At 46.8% G+C, this 20,224-nt stretch overlaps 1 protein-coding gene across 3 annotated transcripts in view; it reads left to right on the top strand.

Moving 5' to 3' along the window:
- SLC18A2 (solute carrier family 18 member A2) overlaps window positions 1–20,224 on the top strand; it is a 563,191-nt gene that overhangs the window by 465,790 nt on the left and 77,177 nt on the right. For all 3 annotated transcript variants that reach the window (XM_069611911.1, XM_069611910.1, XM_069611912.1), the window contains exons 7-10: window positions 4,845–4,934; window positions 14,174–14,217; window positions 14,297–14,357; window positions 19,470–19,565. In XM_069611911.1, the coding sequence (XP_069468012.1) occupies window positions 4,845–4,934; window positions 14,174–14,217; window positions 14,297–14,357; window positions 19,470–19,565 (291 nt within the window). The remainder of the gene's footprint in view (window positions 1–4,844; window positions 4,935–14,173; window positions 14,218–14,296; window positions 14,358–19,469; window positions 19,566–20,224) is intronic.

Below are 20,224 nucleotides of genomic sequence, written 5' to 3'. Positions count from 1 at the left end.
ACATCAAGTATACAGACACGCAGAGGCAAAATCAGGTAAATGTACAGTCTGGCAGCCACGCCTCATGGTACGGGGGGGCTGCATCAGGTATACAGACACGCAAAGGCAAAATCAGATAAATATACAGTCTGGCAGCCACGCCTCATGGTACGGGAGGCTACATCAAGTATACAGACACGCAGAGGCAACATCAGGTAAATGTACAGTCTGGCAGCCACGCCTCATGGTACAGGGGCTACATCAAGTATACAGACACGCAGAGGCAAAATCAGGTAAATGTACAGTCTGGCAGCCACGCCTCATGGTACGGGAGGCTACATCAAGTATACAGACACGCAGAGGCAAAATCAGGTAAATGTACAGTCTGGCAGCCACGCCTCATGGTACGGGGGGGCTGCATCAGGTATACAGACACGCAAAGGCAACATCAGGTAAATGTACAGTCTGGCAGCCACGCCTCATGGTACGGGAGGCTACATCAAGTATACAGACACGCAGAGGCAACATCAGGTAAATGTACAGTCTGGCAGCCACGCCTCATGGTACAGGGGCTACATCATGTATACAGACACGCAGAGGCAACATCAGGTAAATGTACAGTCTGGCAGCCACGCCTCATGGTACAGGGGCTACATCAAGTATACAGACACGCAGAGGCAACATCAGGTAAATGTACAGTCTGGCAGCCACGCCTCATGGTACGGGAGGCTACATCAAGTATACAGACACGCAGAGGCAAAATCAGATAAATATACAGTCTGGCAGCCACGCCTCATGGTACAGGGGCTACATAGGCAGACATGCAAAGCAAAAATCAGATAAATGTACAGGTGAATTGCTATTATGAAAATAATACATTTGAAGCACCACTGGATAATGTGTATCCTTATTGTTAATGGCACATAGGTGTTCCAGTATTCTAACCTTGCATTTCCTCATAGAGCTCCTATATAGATTTTCTTACAGAGCCAAAGTAATCCATATGCAAGAAAATCATTGATATCATTAATGAAATGAAATCTTGTGCAAAGTGTTTTCAATTAATGTTGTCCACCTCGAATATCAACCATCCATTTATATCATTAGAAACAACGCTAAACTAACCACATTTGTAAAACCCGATAGGTTTTTGTAAACATGTCTTCTTAGTTCTCACCTCCTGAAACATGCTATTGGTAACTTGATCCCTTAAAATGCTCCTTCTCTTGCAGCAAACACTAGGGGGCTGGTTCACAGAAGCGTTTTATAATGGTGCAGTCCCATTGAAAAATGCTCCTCTGTGCATCAGGTCCTAGGACTCATTATTCATGCTACTAAATGAATGGGCGGAGCAAGCATGGAGACCTACATTAGTAACTGTTACTCTTCTATGAATCCCACTCTACAAATTACCATGAATGTCATCAATCACAAGTTCAAAAAATCAATCTGTCTCACTATCATTTATAGTAAAATGAAGATTGTATTGATTGGAATTCAGAAACTTAACAACATCTTATAGATTTTGCTTATTTCCTTTCCATACAATATACAGATTATCTATAATGTGCAATTAAGAAACATCATTTCAGATGTTAGCTGGGAATGCCATAACTGTTCATTGTATTCCATCATAAGGTTTGAGTACAAAGGGGCACATTTCGTGTCCATGGCAATAACTTGGACTTGACTTTTAAAAAGTTTGATTTAAAAGTAAGTAATTCTGGTGCAAAAAAATAAACCAATCTGTCAAATCAATAACATGCCTGTGTGGTCTCTAAAGTTAGACGATTCCTCTCTCAGAATAGAAATGGTCCATAAAGCGAGAGGCCATTATGATACTATGTAATGTTACATTAGTGTGATTTATAACGCGCTCCGCTGCCATCTTCATGGTATCCAGGCGCTCTGGTGGATCTGAAAAGCAAGGAGGTTTGGGAGGGCGTAGTTAGCGGGATAGAGAGGGAAAGCGATAGAGAGCTTTGATGTGCTCTTGTGAGCTTCAGTTCGGAAAAACGGTCTCTGTGTGCTCGGTTGGTTTTTAGTTGGTACGAGTTAGGTCCCATTTGTTGTATAAGTGTGTGTGGCATGATTTGTGTGTAATTAGTAACATTTTCTGTGGCATGTTGTGTTTAGTTGGGTGTTTCCGAGTGTGTGCGTTTTGTGTTGGTTTTAGGTTTCTGCTGCGGTAGAGCTACGTGTGCTTTGTTTGGTGTTTAAAGGCGAGTATGTAGGATATCGGAAAGTCTTTTGTAGGGTTAGTTAGTGATGTTACTAGTCTGCGCCCTTCTGTGCGATGATTATGTTGCTCTGGCAGGGTTCATACTCTTCTATGGTGATTTGTGTTAAAATGCTTTCTTTAGTTGGGGTACACAGGTTTTGGCTCATTAGGTTTTGGATGTTTCTGTTGTGTTGTGTTAGCTGTTTCCATTCGACAGTGTTTCCTGTTTAACTCTGTGAGTTAAAGAACCATTCTTTTTTAGCACATTTTCTGAATTTGAGGTGGTCTTCTGTTGTTCGTATTCCCTTAGGGAGTGAATTCCAAAGTTTTGCTGAGATTCAGGAGAATGCTGATCCATCAGATTTCCGCTTTGAGTACTGTTTTGGTTTGAGGTGAATGTCGTTGCTGGACCTTAGTGTTCAGTTTGGTTTGTAGATGGACATTCTTTCCTGAATGAATTCCGCTCCTTGGCCATGGATTGCTCTGTGGATTATGCAGAGTGTTTTCAAGAAAATTCTTTTTTTGACTGGTTGTAGGGTTGTCAGTGCTGGTATCATGTGCTCTCTCTTAGTGAGTCGGAGGAGCAGTCTTGCTGCTGCATTCTGTATTTGTTGCAGTTTTTTGGGAAGGAAGTCTGGCATTCCGAGATAGAGACTGTTGGCGTAGTCTATTCTTGACATGACGAGTGAGATGATAGCGACTGTTCTTTGTGGGAAGGTGAAGAAAGATTGAAAGATAGTATCCGCTTGATTGTGTTTAGGTGTAAGAAACACCTTTTTGCTACTGTGGAGACTTGCCGTTCAAGTATTAATTCATTGTCCATTAATATTCTGAGATTTCTAATCCCTTTGGAAGGTTCTGTTATATTTCCCATTTAGATAGGCCATGGAATATGGTGTTGGTTCGATGGGTTGTTGGGCGTGATCATGATTTCTGTTTTGTCTGGGCTCAGTTATGGCTGTTGGTACTCCTCCAATGGATTACTTCTGTGAGGCAGTTGATAAGGGTTGAGTCCTGTTCTCCACTAGTGTTGATTTTGTAGATGATTTGGGTGTTGTCTGCGTAGTTGTAGCAAGTGAGGCTGTGTCTTTTGATTTGGTTGATGAGAGGGGTCATGTAGATGTTGAAGAGCAGTGTTGAGAGTGATGAGCCTTGTGGAACTCCGCACTTTCTTGTGCGGGGTGCTGAGTTGAATGGGTTTAGCCACATTGTTTCTGCTCTTTCTGCTAGGAAGGACTTTATCCATAGTAAGACTGTGTTGCCGATTCCTATTTCTTGAAGTCTTTTGATGAGTAGTTGTGGTGGACTGTATCGAAGGCTGCTGATAGATCTAGTAGTATTAGTGTCGGTGTGACGTTGGAGTCTGTGTTGGTTCTTATATCTTCCCATATAGATAGCAATGCTATTTCCGTTCCTCTTATGGGTCTGAATCTGACTTGTAACTCATCTAGTATCCGATTGTTTTCTATATGTTCCAGGATTTGTTCGTAAACATAGCTTTCTAGAAGTGTTGGCGGATATGGGATGTTTAAAATTGGTCGGTAGTTGGTTAGGTGTTCTGTGTTTCCCGTTGGGGCTTTGAGGAGTGGCTTGATGTCAATCATATTGTGCTTTTATATCGCACTTCATGGCGGTGTCCAGCCGCTAAACACAGACCTGGGTATTCAACCTGTGCTTCTGCCACATCCCATGCTTCCTACCCAAGACGCCAGAGCTGCTGCTTGATTGAGAATTGCCCAGTGGTACCAGCATAACTAGTTTGGAAGGGGTCCCTTTATCACCCTCATCTGACAGGAACCCTTAGGGATTTCCTCGCCTTCTTGTACATGAGAGTTGGGAAAAGCAGAGATATCACCCACCAACCCTGAGCTTGAAGATGGCTGGCGCTGGCACCAATTAGGGCAGGAGATCTGCGTTCTCGTAGAACATACACAGACCGATTCCCATCTCTAGGCAGGCCTTGGCTGCTCATGTTCTAAATGGGGAGAAGCAGTGCTTCCGCAGCATTTTTTTACTTTGATCTTATTGGTGTGAAAGTTAGTATTTGAAGAATTCGTCTATGAAAGATTATTGGCCTTTTTAAATGTGGAATCTAAATCTGACCCAATATTGTGGCGTCGCCTCGAGGCACTACAGTTCTAGCACCTTTACAATAAATTCTCTCTCTTAACCTTCCTACAGCAAGGTGTCATCTCTCCAAGACATGGGGGCTTCATACCGAGTTTGGCGGGATTTCGGTGGTAAAGCTGCCGAAATACTGCCAAAATCAGTTACCGACACTAGGTCCAGTGGATTTACCAAGAGAGACGGGTGGTGTTAGTCCCCATTTTTGGAGTCCATAGAACTCAATGGGGTTTTTGGCAGAATTACTGCAAGCGGTAATTCTTCGGCGGTAATTGCACCACATTTTGCCGTTAAAGTGAAGGATTTACCTCTAACAACAAACTCAGGATTTGTTAGAGCAGTAAAAATGGCGGTAATTCCGTTACCACCAATAAAAAGTGTCATAACGGAATTACCACCCACTTTCCTACCGCTATGCCATACTCTGAATGAGGCCCATTGTTTTAGTTTAGGTGCTTTCAAGAGACTAGTATTTGATTAATGTTACCCCATGCAACAACCCTTATCTTTTCTTCTGCAGTGGGCCCCCCGTTTGGGAGTGTGATGTACGAATTTGTCGGCAAATCTGCCCCGTTTCTTATTCTAGCGGCTATGGCGCTTTTGGATGGAGGTGAGTATGGATTTAAAACCTCTGACAGCGAAACGGTGCTCACATTTAAGTTTGAACCACTTTTTTCAGATGTTCCAGAAAAAGCATGTTACAAGTCCCTACTTGCAAACCATGATTATCTGTGCCAGGGTTCTCTTAGATGTTTGGGACTATGAATCCCATGATCCGTCACCACTGGCAATGCTGGCTAGTGCTGAAGGGAGCTGTAGTCTAAAACATCTGGAGAGACACAGATTTAAGTCCCCTAATCTATGCAATCAGCAGTTGTGGTCATCATTCTGTTATGTTTCATTTTCTGCACTCTTGTTTCATTATTGTGGTGTCATTTGTTTCACGTATTCTATTGAACTTTAACCTTTTTAATTAGTTAACATTGTTGAATATAGTCGTGAGTGGGTGGAAATGGGGGCATGGCATGTGCACTCTTGTTTGTTTCCATGAAGTGGTCTAAATCTGGGTCCAGTTTCCGACTCTAATCTTAGCGTACAGGAAGCACGTCTTCTGCAACAGCTAATCTGCAACAGCTAATGCGCAACAGCAATTCTCCACAATGAGTCGTGAGTGCATTGTCCCTTGATTACGGATGCCTTCATCGAGAGACTGAGACTTCGACATATAGGGACATTTTATTTATTTATTTTATTCATATTTGTATAGCGTGCAGCAGCCCAAAGGCATCATGGCACTTGTTACAATGTTCAGCGAATTTCATTTTAGTCTATGTCACTTCAGTAGATGGATAGTCCATAGTATATTTGCATCACAGGTTAGAAACCAAGTAAATTACCCACAGTTTTAGTTTTGGCTATTAGGTGGCACCTATGCACCACCTATGAGCGAATCTGGTGTATTGGAGTACCTATATGAGGGATTTGGGATGTGAAGGGGGACACATAGCTTGTGGGTATTGTTTGCTTATGTATGCACCCATTAACTGCCCATGGCCATACTAATACCATGACCACTCTCCCACTATCTGCTTGGCCCTGCCCATCATGGGATCTCTCTGAATTAGCTCTGTCAGGTAGTAATACCAGACCTGGTTCTGTTTGGGGTCTGCCATTGATATTTCACAGAAGTCTTCTGATAGCTAAGGTCTTCATTTTCGTTGTAAATGCACTCCTGGTGTACTAAAAATGTCTTAATCAAGCGAGCCTTCAATCGCTTCATTTATAAGCCACATCTGTGCCCTTGCATCTGTTCCTTGCACAAATGCCTACATAATACCTATACAAAAGCCTAAACAATTGTCTTTGCCAATGCTTGTTTTAAACTGGACTCCGGTGCAAGGAACAGATTCGAGGACACATATATCTCATAACCAGTACTAAGATGATGCCATCTTATAGGCAGGTAGTACCATCATTGCAGTGCCTGGCAAACATCTATCCCATACAGACACAACAACCAAATCATGTTGGCTTTGCCAATGCTTGTTTGCTGTCCCTCTTTCACCCTAACAGCTGGTCTAGTACTTGGACCTAGTGCTGTAAAAATGATATTGCCTCCCTTTCATAGGAGGTCTTTTATTCCTCAACAAACTACTTTACCCATATTCTCGGGAGATGAAACTGCGATCTCCACATTTTTCAAACATGTTCAGCAGTCATTGTGGTGTTAATGTGGCTTCTATGATTACTCCATGGCACAATAACATCAATGTATGTGGTGACAGTTCACAATGATTTCACACTTGAGTCAGCAACATTTCTACTTAAATCTACAGCGCTCCAAGCATGGCTCTTCTTTGCAACTTAGCCTTAAAGTTGTCCTCTTCATTTGTACCTGTGTTGTCATGCAAGGCCTCTGTAGATGAATGTTTTCGCTTTAACACTAATGTAATGCAGTGTCTTTCATGTTTGTAACAACTCTGCAATCTCTTAAGGTAAGGAATGCGCCCAGATACCTTTGGGTTAGGTGCGCTCTACAAATGACCAAATAAATAAACAAATAGATCTGTGATTCCACCCTTTCTTGGAACTGTTTCACAGTCGGTTCTACGTGATTTTATGGAATAGAATTCATCAATTTCTTTTTTACTGATCGATTTTCCTGCAATTACGTCGGGGGAGACCCCCGCAGTCCCCTCTTTAAACCTCCTACATTTCCTATTCACATTAACCCACATATATTTGGGGCAAAATCTGATCAAATACATTTGATGAATGCTCCTTCGATTAATTCTACTGTGGCAAAAACTGGCGTTACTCCACAGCCATGACACTTAAGAGTCAATTCTGCAGCAAGAACTGGCGTTACTCCACAGCCATGACACTAAAGAGTCAATTCTGCAGCAAGAACTGGCGTTACTCCACAGCCATGACACTTAAGAGTCAATTCTGCAGCAAGAACTGGCGGGTGACTGCACAATCCAGTGACTTGTGAGCTTCAGTGTCTAGAGAGGAGAAAATAGGTGGAAAAAATTGATATCAATGGAATAAACTAATAATATAAGGGTCTTATTTAGTGCTTCATAGGGGATTCTTCCGGCAGCTAAGTGCTGTAATCAGAGCTGTTGGTCTTACCTGTTACTTTATTACACTACAAGGTCTGTAGGAGTGGCTTGCGGGATGTGGAGTACGCTGTGCGCAGATAAGTTGCTCTACTTTGAATCGTATGCAACCCAAGACAGCGGACAGCGTTTTGGAATATATACAGTTCATTGTGGCCAAGTGTGTGTGCGTACTTTAATTTAAGAAAGCAACATGCAACCGGCTATCTAGAAAAAAACGAATAAAAACACACCGCTATGTAGAGAACACAGTAAATGCAGAACACAGGTCATGGCACTCTCGGTACTGAAGCACGGGTATCACTGAGATCTTTCTGCAGGTGGATGGAGCTGCCTGGAACAGACCATGCTGGAGGGGTGCCAAGGAAAGCCATGTTTTTCAGCCTGCTGGTAACATTGGCTATGCTCTCCTATCACGGAGATCTTTCTGCAGGTGGATGGAGCGGCCTGGAACAGACCATGCTGGAGGGGTGTCAAGGAAAGCCATGTTTTTCAGCCTGCTGCTAACATTGGCTACGCTCTCCTATCACTGAGATCTTTCTGCAGGTGGATGGAGCGGCCTGGAACAGACCATGCTGGAGGGGTGTCAAGGAAAGCCATGTTTTTCAGCCTGCTGCTAACATTGGCTACGCTCTCCTATCACGGAGATCTTTCTGCAGGTGGATGGAGCGGCCTGGAACAGACCATGCTGGAGGGGTGTCAAGGAAAGCCATGTTTTTCAGCCTGCTGGTAACATTGGCTACGCTCTCCTATCACTGAGATCTTTCTGCAGGTGGATGGAGCGGCCTGGAACAGACCATGCTGGAGTGGTGTCAAGGGAAGCCATGTTTTTCAGCCTGCTGGTAACATTGGCTATGCTCTCCTATCATGGAGATCTTTCTGCAGGTGGATGGAGTGGCCAGACCATGCTGGAGTGGTGTCAAGGGAAGCCATGGTTTTCAGCCTGCTGCTAACATTGGCTACGCTCTCCTATCACTGAGATCTTTCTGGAGGTGGATGGAGCGGCCTGGAACAGACCATGCTGGAGTGGTGTCAAGGGAAGTCATGTTTTTCAGCCTGCTGGTAACATTGGCTATGCTCTCCTATCACGGAGATCTTTCTGCAGGTGGATGGAGCGGCCGGGAACAGACCATGCTGGAGGGGTGTCAAGGAAAGCCATGTTTTTTAGCCTGCTGGTAACATTGGCTGTGCTCTCCTATCATGGAGAACTTTCTGCAGGTGGATGGAGTGGCCAGACCATGCTGGAGTGGTGTCAAGGGAAGCCATGTTTTTCAGCCTGCTGCTAACATTGGCTACGCTCTCCTATCACTGAGATCTTTCTGGAGGTGGATGGAGCGGCCTGGAACAGACCATGCTGGAGTGGTGTCAAGGGAAGTCATGTTTTTCAGCCTGCTGGTAACATTGGCTATGCTCTCCTATCACGGAGATCTTTCTGCAGGTGGATGGAGCGGCCTGGAACAGACCATGCTGGAGAGGTGTCAAGGGATCCATGTTTTTCATGGAGCGAGATTTAGTTCTCGCCTGCACCTCTGGTGGATGCTTGGCTGGCCAGTAGGGATTGCTCTCCCCTCTGTCCGGGTGATATCTGACCCGCATTGCATGCTGGGAGAAGGTTGGACATCCACTGGTCGCCAGAAGCATAGTAGAGAAAATAAACGTTTAGATTGTGCTCAGTTAATTCTCGCGTCCCCCATCTGGCTGCATTAGACTTGAGATCCCTAACGCGGTGTCTGCTTCCTGCATCAGTGCCGAATCAGTGGCGGAGACACCCAGCAGTGTGAACATTCTCCCTGTGTAACCTAACCTGAGCCACAGGCTCTAGATCAGACTGGGCCCTGCTGTGAGGAGGGTCACACTGCTGGGTCCTGTATCCTCTGACAGGGCACTACTGGAGGAGGGTCACACTGCTGGGTCCTGTATCACTGACAGGGCACTACTGGAGCCGTACAGCAGTGTCTCCGTCCTTGAGGAAGCTCACACACCTTGATCCCAGCTGGACTGGCATGGCCTTGCTTGAGGAAGCTCACACTGCTAGAGCCGTACAGCAGTGTTTTCATCCTTGAGGAAGCTCACACACCTTGAGCCCAGGCGGACTGGCATAGCCTTGCTTGAGGAAGCTCACACTGCTAGAGCCATACAGCAGTGTTTTCATCCTTGAGGAAGCTCACACACCTTGAGCCCAGCCGGACTGGCATGGCCTTACTTGAGGAAGCTCACACTGCTGATGCGGGGCACTGCTGGATCCCACGGTAGTAGTCCACTGAAGGACGTTCTCACTGAGGCACAGTATCACTGACATGGCAGTACTTGGGGAAGCTCACACTGCAAGAGCGGGACACTGTCAGGTATGTCCACACTGCTAGGTCCTATAGCAGTGTCCTACTGAAGGAGGTTCACACTATCGGAAGCCTATATCACCGACAGGTGATGGAAGATCACACTTCTGGAGGGGGGGCAGTTCCACTGCTTGGGTCTTATGTGAGTGACAGGCCTCGGCTTGGGGCAGCTCATTCAGGCCCACGCTTTATATTTAAATCCACATTCGCTGTTGGCACTCGCAGCCCATTGCAGCGTTCCACGGAGAACACGTCTCCTTGCAAGAGAAAAGGCCACAGGAGCTATTCACCTGCACCCCAAGAAAGTGAAGGAAAGGGAGACGGTTATGCTGAAGTTGTACCATGAAGGATGTGATAGAATTGCATGGCTGCACCTTGTTCAGTGAAAAAGAAAATGACCACTGATGCCCTATTAGCCAATGAGGACCTTTTCTTTCTAGGCTGAAGCTCCAGGGATAGGTGCATTATGGGTCCGTCAGACCCATGTGCAACCAGGTGGCTTCGGATTGGCTGGTCCAGAGGCTGGGCACCGGACACACCTCAGAGCATCAACACCTTCTGGCATCTGGGCTCCACGTGACCTTACGCATCTTCCCTTTCATCATCAGCTGAGTCAGAGGAGTGCACGTGAGCTCGAGTTGCACATGCGCAATGGTAGTTCTTCATTTAGATCCTCATGCCCAGGACGGCCATGGCCACCTTCTGTGTACAGGCCACTGGCCACGCAGAAGGACCACCACACTAGCACGCTCTGGACTCCAGCGGACTCTACTAAGGTGCATCACTGCCCCCACAGCACACGGGAGACCTTCCCCTCAGATCTTCCCGGACGGATTCTAGTGAGAATTCAATGTCTACCTCACGAGCACAATTCTGGCTCGAGACATCCGTGCCAGCTGCCTCCTGCCCGGCAGGAGCTTGTTCACCAGACAGTCTACTTGCCAAGCACATCCTTTAGGCCCAAGGGCCTGGCCTTGCGCTCAGAGAGCCCCAGAGGGCAGGAGAACACGGATCTGTTCTGTGAGCGGGTGGCCAGCTGGATTTACCAGTGCGCCCTCATCAATTCCATCGTGGTGATGAACTGGTGTTCACCGCGGGTAATGGAGTATGCAACAGTCCCAAAGACTGGGTGCAGCCATCAGGGACCTGTTCAGAATCGAATAGGCCAATCTGGTGTGGACATCAGGGGCAGGTCCAGTCACTACTGAACTCGTGACAGCACCCAATGTCTGCATCCCCTTCACGCCTCTCCTGCCATCCCTCAGAGCAGCTGGCGACACCGGGCCACTGCAGTCTGTATTCTTTGCAGGGAACCCATTACTTTGGCTGGCAGGCCCAAGTAAATACTATTACCAAAATGCAACCTGGCCACAATCAAGGCATTCATCTGGTGGGGGGGAGGAAGAAATTCGAAGACATGTTTTCTGTATTTTTTTATTTTTTTTACCAGTGATGACACCTGCGGACAGAAGGTTAGATCCGAATTCATCAAGTAACCTACGTTTCTTATCCTCGGTGAAAGGGATGGGCAGGGACCAGCAATCTGACGATTCCTGGGGTGCAGGCAAAGGTTGCCACTTGCCAACAGGAACCATTCCGGTTTGCAGGCGCTTGTGCTGCCCTGCTTTAGTATTTGCCCTCGTGGGACTTGTACTGCAGTTCTGCGTTTCTCATTATACATCCTGGCATACAAGCCCCAGAATGCAAAGCAAAACACTGAATAAGCACCCACAGACCGGAATGGAGCCTATTGGCTAGTATAGGCAGTGGTTGTTTCAGTTGTATCGGGCCCCTCCTGCCAATCAACCCTCAGGGCTGCGATTACCCTTCAGAGAGTTTCACAGAGGCAAAGGTGGAGCCTCTTTTGTGGATTCTATGTCATTTTACCCACAGTCGTTTTTTTCGATGGATTTTTTTACTGAAACAAATTTACAAAAAGCTCCCATTTCCCTGTTATTAACTCCATCCCGACCTCCTCCCCACCCCTTTTAACCCCTTACCCACCCCTCCAAATATATATTTCAATGCGTGTTTTCGATGGAATTGTTTCAGTACAAATTCCAACGAAGAAACGGTTGGCAAAAGAACGTTGTACCCTTTTGTTGCCAAGAGTTTGGGGAATCTTGTACCCTCCTCCTCTGGGCCGCCTTGTTAGTATACAAACATTGGCCAACTCAGTGCCCAAACAGGATTCTGTTTAATACTGCATGCATCATCTACACAGCAGTCACGAGTAGCACACCATCGTACCTGGCGGCTAAGCTCCACATATCTGGTGGCATATGCTCCTTGCGCAGCAAATCGACCAACCACCTTCAATCACAACTCATCCACAAAGAGAGGACCCACCAACCATCCTTCTCTTGTCATGCACCCACCCTCTGCAGCTCGATCCTTGTGTCGGCTCGAAATGCCCCCACAATTCTCCAATTTCTCAAATCTCTCAAAACATGGCTCTCAACAACACCTGACCAAGGACTAATCCCAATGGATGCACATACCGACGCACAGACCGCAACTCACAGGACTGCAATATTGTTAAAATGCTGGCTACCCACACTCTGCACAGCGCTCTGCTAATTTCGAGCTGGGTTTGTGCTTTGAACAATTAAATAAAAACATGGTCTAGATTTACATAAGCGCTGGTGGCCCGTGGATTGTCTACTTGCAACACCACAAACAGTGACAATGGCCTTCCTTGTGGTCCATCAGTGTGTAATCCATGCAGACTCTGTCGTGTCATGAAACACAGGAACCAGAAGCAGGACCGGTTTCCACCTCCTCGCACTAGAGCTTTCCTAGGCTTTGCAATCACACAGACGCTTCTGCTCCTTCTGGGCCACTGCAGGCTCCCTGCAGCAGGAGACCCCCACTTCACCCTGAGGCCTACCTTCCATGCCATCTGTAATAATATGGGGTACCCTTGCACCTGCAGGGGAGGTCTTAGGGCCAGATGGATGGAATATTTGCACGATCAAAGTGACTTTGCATTGCTGAAAAGTGACTTAGCACTGCCGACACAACCCTTGATTCATGGAACTGTGCAAAGTGTATTTTAGCAGTGCAAAGTCATTTTGTACTGCAAAAATGACCACTTGCACTAACTTTGCACTGCGAAAATACACGTTGCACAGTTCCATGAATCAGGGTTTGTGCCGGCAGTGCAAAGTCACTTTTCAGCAGTGCAAAGTCACTTTAAACAGTGCAAATATTCCATGAATCGGGCCCTTAGGGTTTGAACCCTGTGTGCAAAGAGGTGGCTTCGTTAGAAAAACAATCAGAAATAGGGAGGGTTAGAAGATGGCAGAGTTGCAGAAATAGGGAGGGTTAGAAGATGGCAGAGTTGCAGAAATAGGGAGGGTTAGAAGATGGCAGAGTTGCAGAAATAGGGAGGGTTAGAAGATGGTAGAGTTGCAGAAATAGGGAGGGTTAGAAGATGGTAGAGTTGCAGAAATAGGGAGGGTTAGAAGATGGCAGAGTTGCAGAAATAGGGAGGGTTAGAAGATGTTAGAGTTGCAGAAATAGGGAGGGTTAGAAGATGGCAGAGTTGCAGAAATAGGGAGGGTTAGAAGATGGTAGAGTTGCAGAAATAGGGAGGGTTAGAAGATGGCAGAGTTGCAGAAATAGGGAGGGTTAGAAGATGGCAGAGTTGCAGAAATAGGGAGGGTTAGAAGATGGCAGAGTTGCAGTAATAGAGGGAAATCAGCCAGAGATGGAGAGTTAGAAATGAATAGACCTGGGGGATGAAAGGACGACAGGTGTAGACACATGAGCAGATATAGAGCAACAGTGAGGGTGTAGAAGCAATCCAACAGGTGGAGGCCCGGGAGAAACATGAACCAGGACCAGGTGGGCATCAGGCTGAAGTAGGGATACAAAAAAGAACAGAAACAGGAAGAGTAACAAGGGACTGTGGAAAAGGCAACGATACTGAATACAGTAACAAAACAAATGGGACTGCGCAGGGTCGAAAGGTCCTTTTGCAGTGGTCTACAAACGTTGGTTCTTCAGATGTTTTGGACTACAACTCCCGTCAGCCTTACACAGCCTAGTCAATGGTGGATGATCATGGGTATTAGAGTCCAAACCATCTGGAGAGCCACAGTTTGAAATCCCTTGTCGTAGGATGAAAACAGATGTGTATTGTGGGTAGGATAAGCAACAATGGATATGAGAAAAAAGTGGACTTGGGAGGAAAAGGCAGGGCTGAACAGGCTCTCTGCTGTGTGTCACAATTGCACCCTGAGATCTTGTCGACAGGCGCAAATATTGCCACGAGTGTTGCTAATTCCATTCTGCATGGATTTTGAATAAGAGTACTGGCGGTCTTTGATTATTGATCAGTGTGTCACCAGTAGTTGAGTGATGCCTGTCTTTGCTTTTTCCTGCAGCTCTGCAGCTGTTCATACTGCAGCCATCCCGAGTCCAGCCAGAGGTAAGTCCCAGGATGCCATGCCAGGTCTGCTGCCCCTGTGCATGCCCCGCCCAGCCTCACCTCTGCTTTTCTCTTACAGAGTCAGACTGGCACCCCCTTGCTGTCTCTGATGAAGGACCCCTACATCCTCATTGCAGCGGGTACGCAAGCTCTTACTTCTTCACTCTGGTTCCTTTGTGATTTTACTAGATGCGGTAACATGGGTGTTGCTAGGTCTGGAAAAGATCTGGGGCTATGCTAATGTCGGGACTGTCGGGACTCGGGGCTAGCTAGCCTTTTGGCTGTACCCACTGAGCTTCTATCTGGGGCTACAACCAAAAGACTCGGGGCTATAGCCTTCCCCCCTAGAGACGCCTCTGTAGGGTAAGGCCACTGACACAGAATGGGATGGGCACACTGTAACTGTACAAAGGGAATGTAATTGTGGGCGGTGGCAGTCTGTCCTCTCTGCCAATCACCCGGATTCATAGCAGTACCTACTAGGGGATAAAAGACATCTCTGGTGCGATGTCCATTCCATCACTTACCTCAGTGCAAAGGGTTACAGCTAAGGTGGCACAGGGAGCTGCTGCCTCTTATTGGTCAAGGCCATCTGTGGAGAATGATTGGTCCCAAATCCCGGTCTCTATGGGAGCGTCATGTACAGTGCACATGTCCAGCATCACTGGTCCATGAATAACACACAGATGCACCTGAATCTGGGTAACACCAACCCTCACATCGGTGCTCAGGCTGGAGTATTTTAGACTGGTATGACGTTACTCACTCGGGGGTATATGAGGAACCCATTACCATTGTCCGGGTCCGCACTCTGCCTGCCACCACACCGACTGCAAACCCTGCAGCCTACCTCAGTGTCATTTAGCCTCAGAAACAAACTTGCGCTTTCAGCCCTGAAGAATGCAGATGAGTAATTTGCAGCAGAAACCGCTCGACAATTTGAGATGTAAGTGCCTAAAATTTAAAAACGCGCTAGATTTGCTTACTGTGTTTCAGAGACAGCGTGTGCCCAGCACCTGGTGGTCTCTGGGGATTAAGGTAACATTGTAGAGACCCACTAGGTGTAAGTTAGTATAAGAATTGGGTTAGTGATTGAATAACTGGGAATCCACGGTAAAGGATGACCCACTCCCTCCTTTTAGATAAGGTCTAAATGACTGGGCAAAGATAATAACATGTCGTCTTACAACCAACCTTTTTTTCTTTATTGTGATGCTTGCCATCATTGACATCAAATATGTGAGTAGTACTAAAGATGTTACTGTAAAAACAGGGTTACTAAGCAGGGCCCGGCATGTTCTTGGTCAATGCAGGTGTGTAACACACCTGCCTGCCATGTCAACTTGGAGAAAAAACAAATATGGCAATCAAATGAATTCATCAAAGGCAGACTGCAGCTTCCAGTGTCATAAATGACCTCACCCCAAACCATACACATTCACACCTCAACATCACATGACGGATACCGACCGCCAACGCGCCAACGCTCAGTGCCCGGTTTCTCCGAACTGAAGCTGCCAACAGCACATCAAAGCTCCCTTGCTCGTCTCCCTCTGAACCCACTAACAGACCTGTAATCCCCCTTCCATTGCAGATCTGCCAGAGCGCCAAGAGACCACACAAGTGGTGACAGTGCGCCATAAAATACCCATTAACATTACTGAGGTGGGCAAATGGGAAGTGGCAATGATAGTCTAGAAAACTTGTTTGCACGGTGTCTCTGCTGATTACAGCCCCCCACCTCTCGTGGAGGGGAACAACTCCAAAAACAACACTAGGAGTATGTCAGAAAACATCTAAAAATCTTCTTCCCCTAACTGCACCACATCAGGAGCCTGGGAAAATCAGGTGCACTAAATTATACTCAGTAAACGTGCACATGATGCATAACCAAAAAAGTGATGGGTGGAAGGTTTGGAATTAATCTGAACCACTGGCACTGCTCTGGGCAACCCTCCACAGCCCTGTTTTTACCCCGTCTGTGCCACTGAAAAAGGGAAAAAGCCATATGTTAATCATCAGCCTGCCTTTGCCACCAGTGGGCACAGTCCAGCAGAAACTGCTAGCCCGTGTCTCCTCTGCACAGAAGCACAAGCAACCCCAGACATGTTTCACCACCGGTGGGCCTCATCAGGGAGGTGCAGCTTAGTTCCCAGTGGTGCAGCGAGTACATGACCCACTTCTGGGCATACTCTCTCCCAGAGGGAGCCAAACTATAACCAAAAACGTGATGGGTGGAAGGTTTTGCATTAATCCTATTGTTGTAATTTTAATTGGTTATTTATAACGTGCTTAATACCCAGAGGTTTCTAAGCGCGGACCCGGGGATCGAACCTATGTTGCTCCACATCATCTTGCTTGCCCCTGAGCTTTCCTCCCGAGAACTAAACCACTGGCATTGCTCTGTGAAACCTTCCACACCACCATTTTTTAGCCCCTCCTGTGCTATTGTAAAATGGGACCAGCCATATACAAATCAGTTTTGCACTGCCACCAATGGACACAGTCCAGCCTGACTGATTTGCATATGGCTGGAGCCCTTTTGCAATGGCACAGACGGGCTACAAAAACGGTGCTGTGGAAGGTTGCCCAGAGCTATGCCAGTGGTTATGAATAATACAAAACCTTCCACCCTTCACATTTTTTTGGTAATAGTAAACGTGTACATGACCAGCAGCTGAACCGAGTAAGGTGCTCTAAGACACTTTTGCTAATTAACACAATTTCACAGAAACAACAAATATGGAGAAAAGGTCCTCAACAACCGAACATTAGACATTAAAACAACATATAAATACTGCAATGAACCTGGAGGCCATAGTGTTGGTGACATGACGTAGGCACATGATGTCATGCTACAAATTGTGCAACAATGTAATAAATGTGCCTAGTGGTCGCAAACTAAATGTGCAGACAGCAGCATCAAACTTGGATGTGCAGACAGCAGCGGCATCAAACTGGATGTGCAGACAGCAGCGGCATCAAACTGGATGTGCAGACAGCAGCGGCATCATTTTTATTATTTTTATTCCCTTTCTGTATTTTTGACTTCATGATTGGTAAATAAGGAAAATATGACAAACCCATATGTAGCCTTTCAATAAAGGCAACAGTAAACACAGCAACAAAAGCCTTTCAAACGTGACAGCAGTCACTACAGAAACGGGAGTCAATATTCACTGCAATTCCAGTTTTGTCAGTTACTGCTGCATGTCCAGTGTCCTAACTCTGCCCCTACTTAACTTGTGCACATATAAGGCAGTGTCTGAAGACAATAGTGTTGGAACATTTGGTTAATTAATGACTCAGTAATTTTGTACATTTCCAAACATAAGTCAAGGTCTGTTTGCGGCAATTTCCTTTTGTAGGAAAATGGCGGTAATTCATGTTTACCGTCTTTTTCGCTTAACCTTAGAATTAGGTGGAATTCACAAAAGTGTCCGTGTGAATCACGGTTCAAAGAAGAAGCAGGCCATCAGAAATGTTAAAAATATGGAAAAAACATACCTTAACACAGTGGTCTTCAAACCTTTTGGTCCTGGGGCCCCCCCTGAGCAAAATGTGGACAGGCCAGGGCCCCCCAAAAAATGCCAAATGGACAGCAAGTCAAAATCACTATGAACTACAGGTTGCTGCCAACGCACCCTACGCCCCGCCCAGTATAATGCCTGACCTCTCCAACTTGCTCCCATCACAGTCTCTGGGCTCCCTCATCCCACTTTTACCCCAGTCCCTGGGCTTCCCCCACCCCAGACCCTGTGCTCTCCCCAACCTGCTCCCATCACAGTCTCTGGGCTCCCTCATCCCACTTTTGGCCCAGTCCCTAGGCTTCCCCCACCAATGTCCCTGGGCTCTGCCAACCCTGATCCCACCACTGTGCCATGGCTCCCCCCCGCATCCTGCTCCCACCACAGTCCCTAGGCTATCCCACCCCACTCGCAGCACAGTCCCAGGGCCAGTGGCAGCTGGTGAATTTTTAAGTGGAGGGGCATACATACTTCTCCCAGATATGCCATAGCAACTAAGCGTGGCGAGGAAGACCAAGCCAATCAAACAGGGTTCTGGGAGGTTCTCCCCATGGGATTATTTTTTAAAATAATGGGTTAAAATGTTGCATTTCAGAGCATGCTTAAAAAAAACATTAAGTAAAAAACCAAACAGTTGGCAATTGGCGCTCAGGTGGAGTAGTGGGGCCAGGCGGCAGGCATGGTATTTTCTACTGGACATCTATGTTAGATGTCCAGTAAAAAGATGCCATCCCTGTACCCAGAGCCTTACAGCGCCTAACACACTCACACAATCAAAGTGATTATGTGTGTATGCAAAGTGCTGGGGGGCATAGGGGGAAAGCATGGTATTTTTTACTGGACATCTATAATCGATGTCCAGTAAAAACATAACATCCCTGTCCTCAGGCTCCACAGTGCCTCAGAAGGAGAGCTGATTTTGGCACGGTGGGCATAGGGAGCAACCCCCCAGCCCTCCACTCGCCAAACCAGCTCCACGGACCAACACAAAAACACACACACACATTCATACAGCAAGCAAGAGCACCCATCACCATACACTCACTCATAACACGAGCATACACGCATCCATCCCCATAAATAAATAATAAATGAACATAAACTTATCTTCTGCCACGGTCATGACGTTTCCTCCCCAGTGCTCCAGCTCCTGCATCATGAAAAGGAATCGGGAAGCAAGAACTTCCTGGTTCCTGCATGCAGAGGCCTGAGTGTGGGTTCTGAAACACCCTGCTCCAACTTGCTATGTCTGTATGTGCGCTGGAGCTTCCCCTCGCACATACAGACATGTGCAGTTCCTCAGCCAGCATTTCCAATGAGCTATGCAAGACTGGCGAAGCAAAGCGCCCCCAGCCTTGCATGGCTCAATGACCATGTGCGGCTGGGGAACTGAACTGCCAAAGGGAAACACTGTTTCCCTTTGACAGTTCAGCCAGCCCAGCAGCACTCCCTCAGCTGCAAAAAACAGCTGAGGGAGTGCTCAGTTTTTCACTGGGCTGGCTCCTCCTTAACGGATGAGGGGCCACTGGGTTGACGCCTCCTCGCCCATTTTCTTTTTTTTAATTTTCAGGCTGGGCATCCCCAAACCCCTCCCCACCCTCCCCCGGGAATGTGGCTGTGCCCCACAGTTTGAATACTTCTGCCTTAATAGAACAAGCTGAGGGTGAAATATTTCTGAGCATTCTTGCACCCCTCTTTACATCTCTCTTCTTTCCTTTCTCCCAGGATCCATATGCTTTGCCAACATGGCAATCGCCATGCTCGAGCCGGCGCTGCCCATCTGGATGATGGAGACCATGTGCTCGCGGAAATGGCAACTGGGTAAAAACACTTTTTTTACTTTGCTGAATGCAACGATCTGTGTTTGACTTGCTCGGCCCACAGCAGCGTTCACATATAGAGCCGGTTTCCCAAGACATCCTTGCCAGCGGTCATGCGGCCCATTACGCGTATTTGTAAAGGGGAGTGTTTTAAAATCTTTGTGTACGGTTAGATAAGGTTACAGTGCTGCTTTGCAATGAAACCTTTGCTATTTACTCTGCATTGCTGGTTTGCCGTTGTGTGCCGTGAACCTTACAGTGCATCTCACCAGGGAGCGCGGCTGGGCCGTGCGCCAGCTGTGACCTAGCTATCCTTCCCATTTTATTACAAGGAGAGAGGAACCACTGAGACCAGGAGTTCTGAGACACTGAAATGCAGTTGTGTGGGCCCCCTAATTTGCACATGTATTGACATCACCAGAGGTGACATCATAGAAAGTGATATCACAGGGCGTTACACCAGTCTTGGATACTTGAGGGCATTTTGGGACGGAAGTTGGCCGGAGTAGACCTATATATAGGTTGTGCACTATATGATATATATATATATATTTCTGAGGCTTGTGGAATCTGCTTAGATCACATGCTGTGCATAGGCCGACATCTAGTGGAAGCTGCGGAGTATTACAGTTTGTTTTTCGAAACTCGAAAATGGGCAAT

Source organism: Ambystoma mexicanum, chromosome 8 (genome assembly GCF_040938575.1).
Source record: "Ambystoma mexicanum isolate Mex_15411 chromosome 8, UKY_AmexF1_1, whole genome shotgun sequence".
NCBI classification, from domain to species: Eukaryota; Metazoa; Chordata; class Amphibia; order Caudata; family Ambystomatidae; genus Ambystoma; species Ambystoma mexicanum.
The sequence above is the reverse complement of the archived record's forward strand: the minus strand, read 5'-3'. Positions and strand labels throughout refer to the sequence as shown.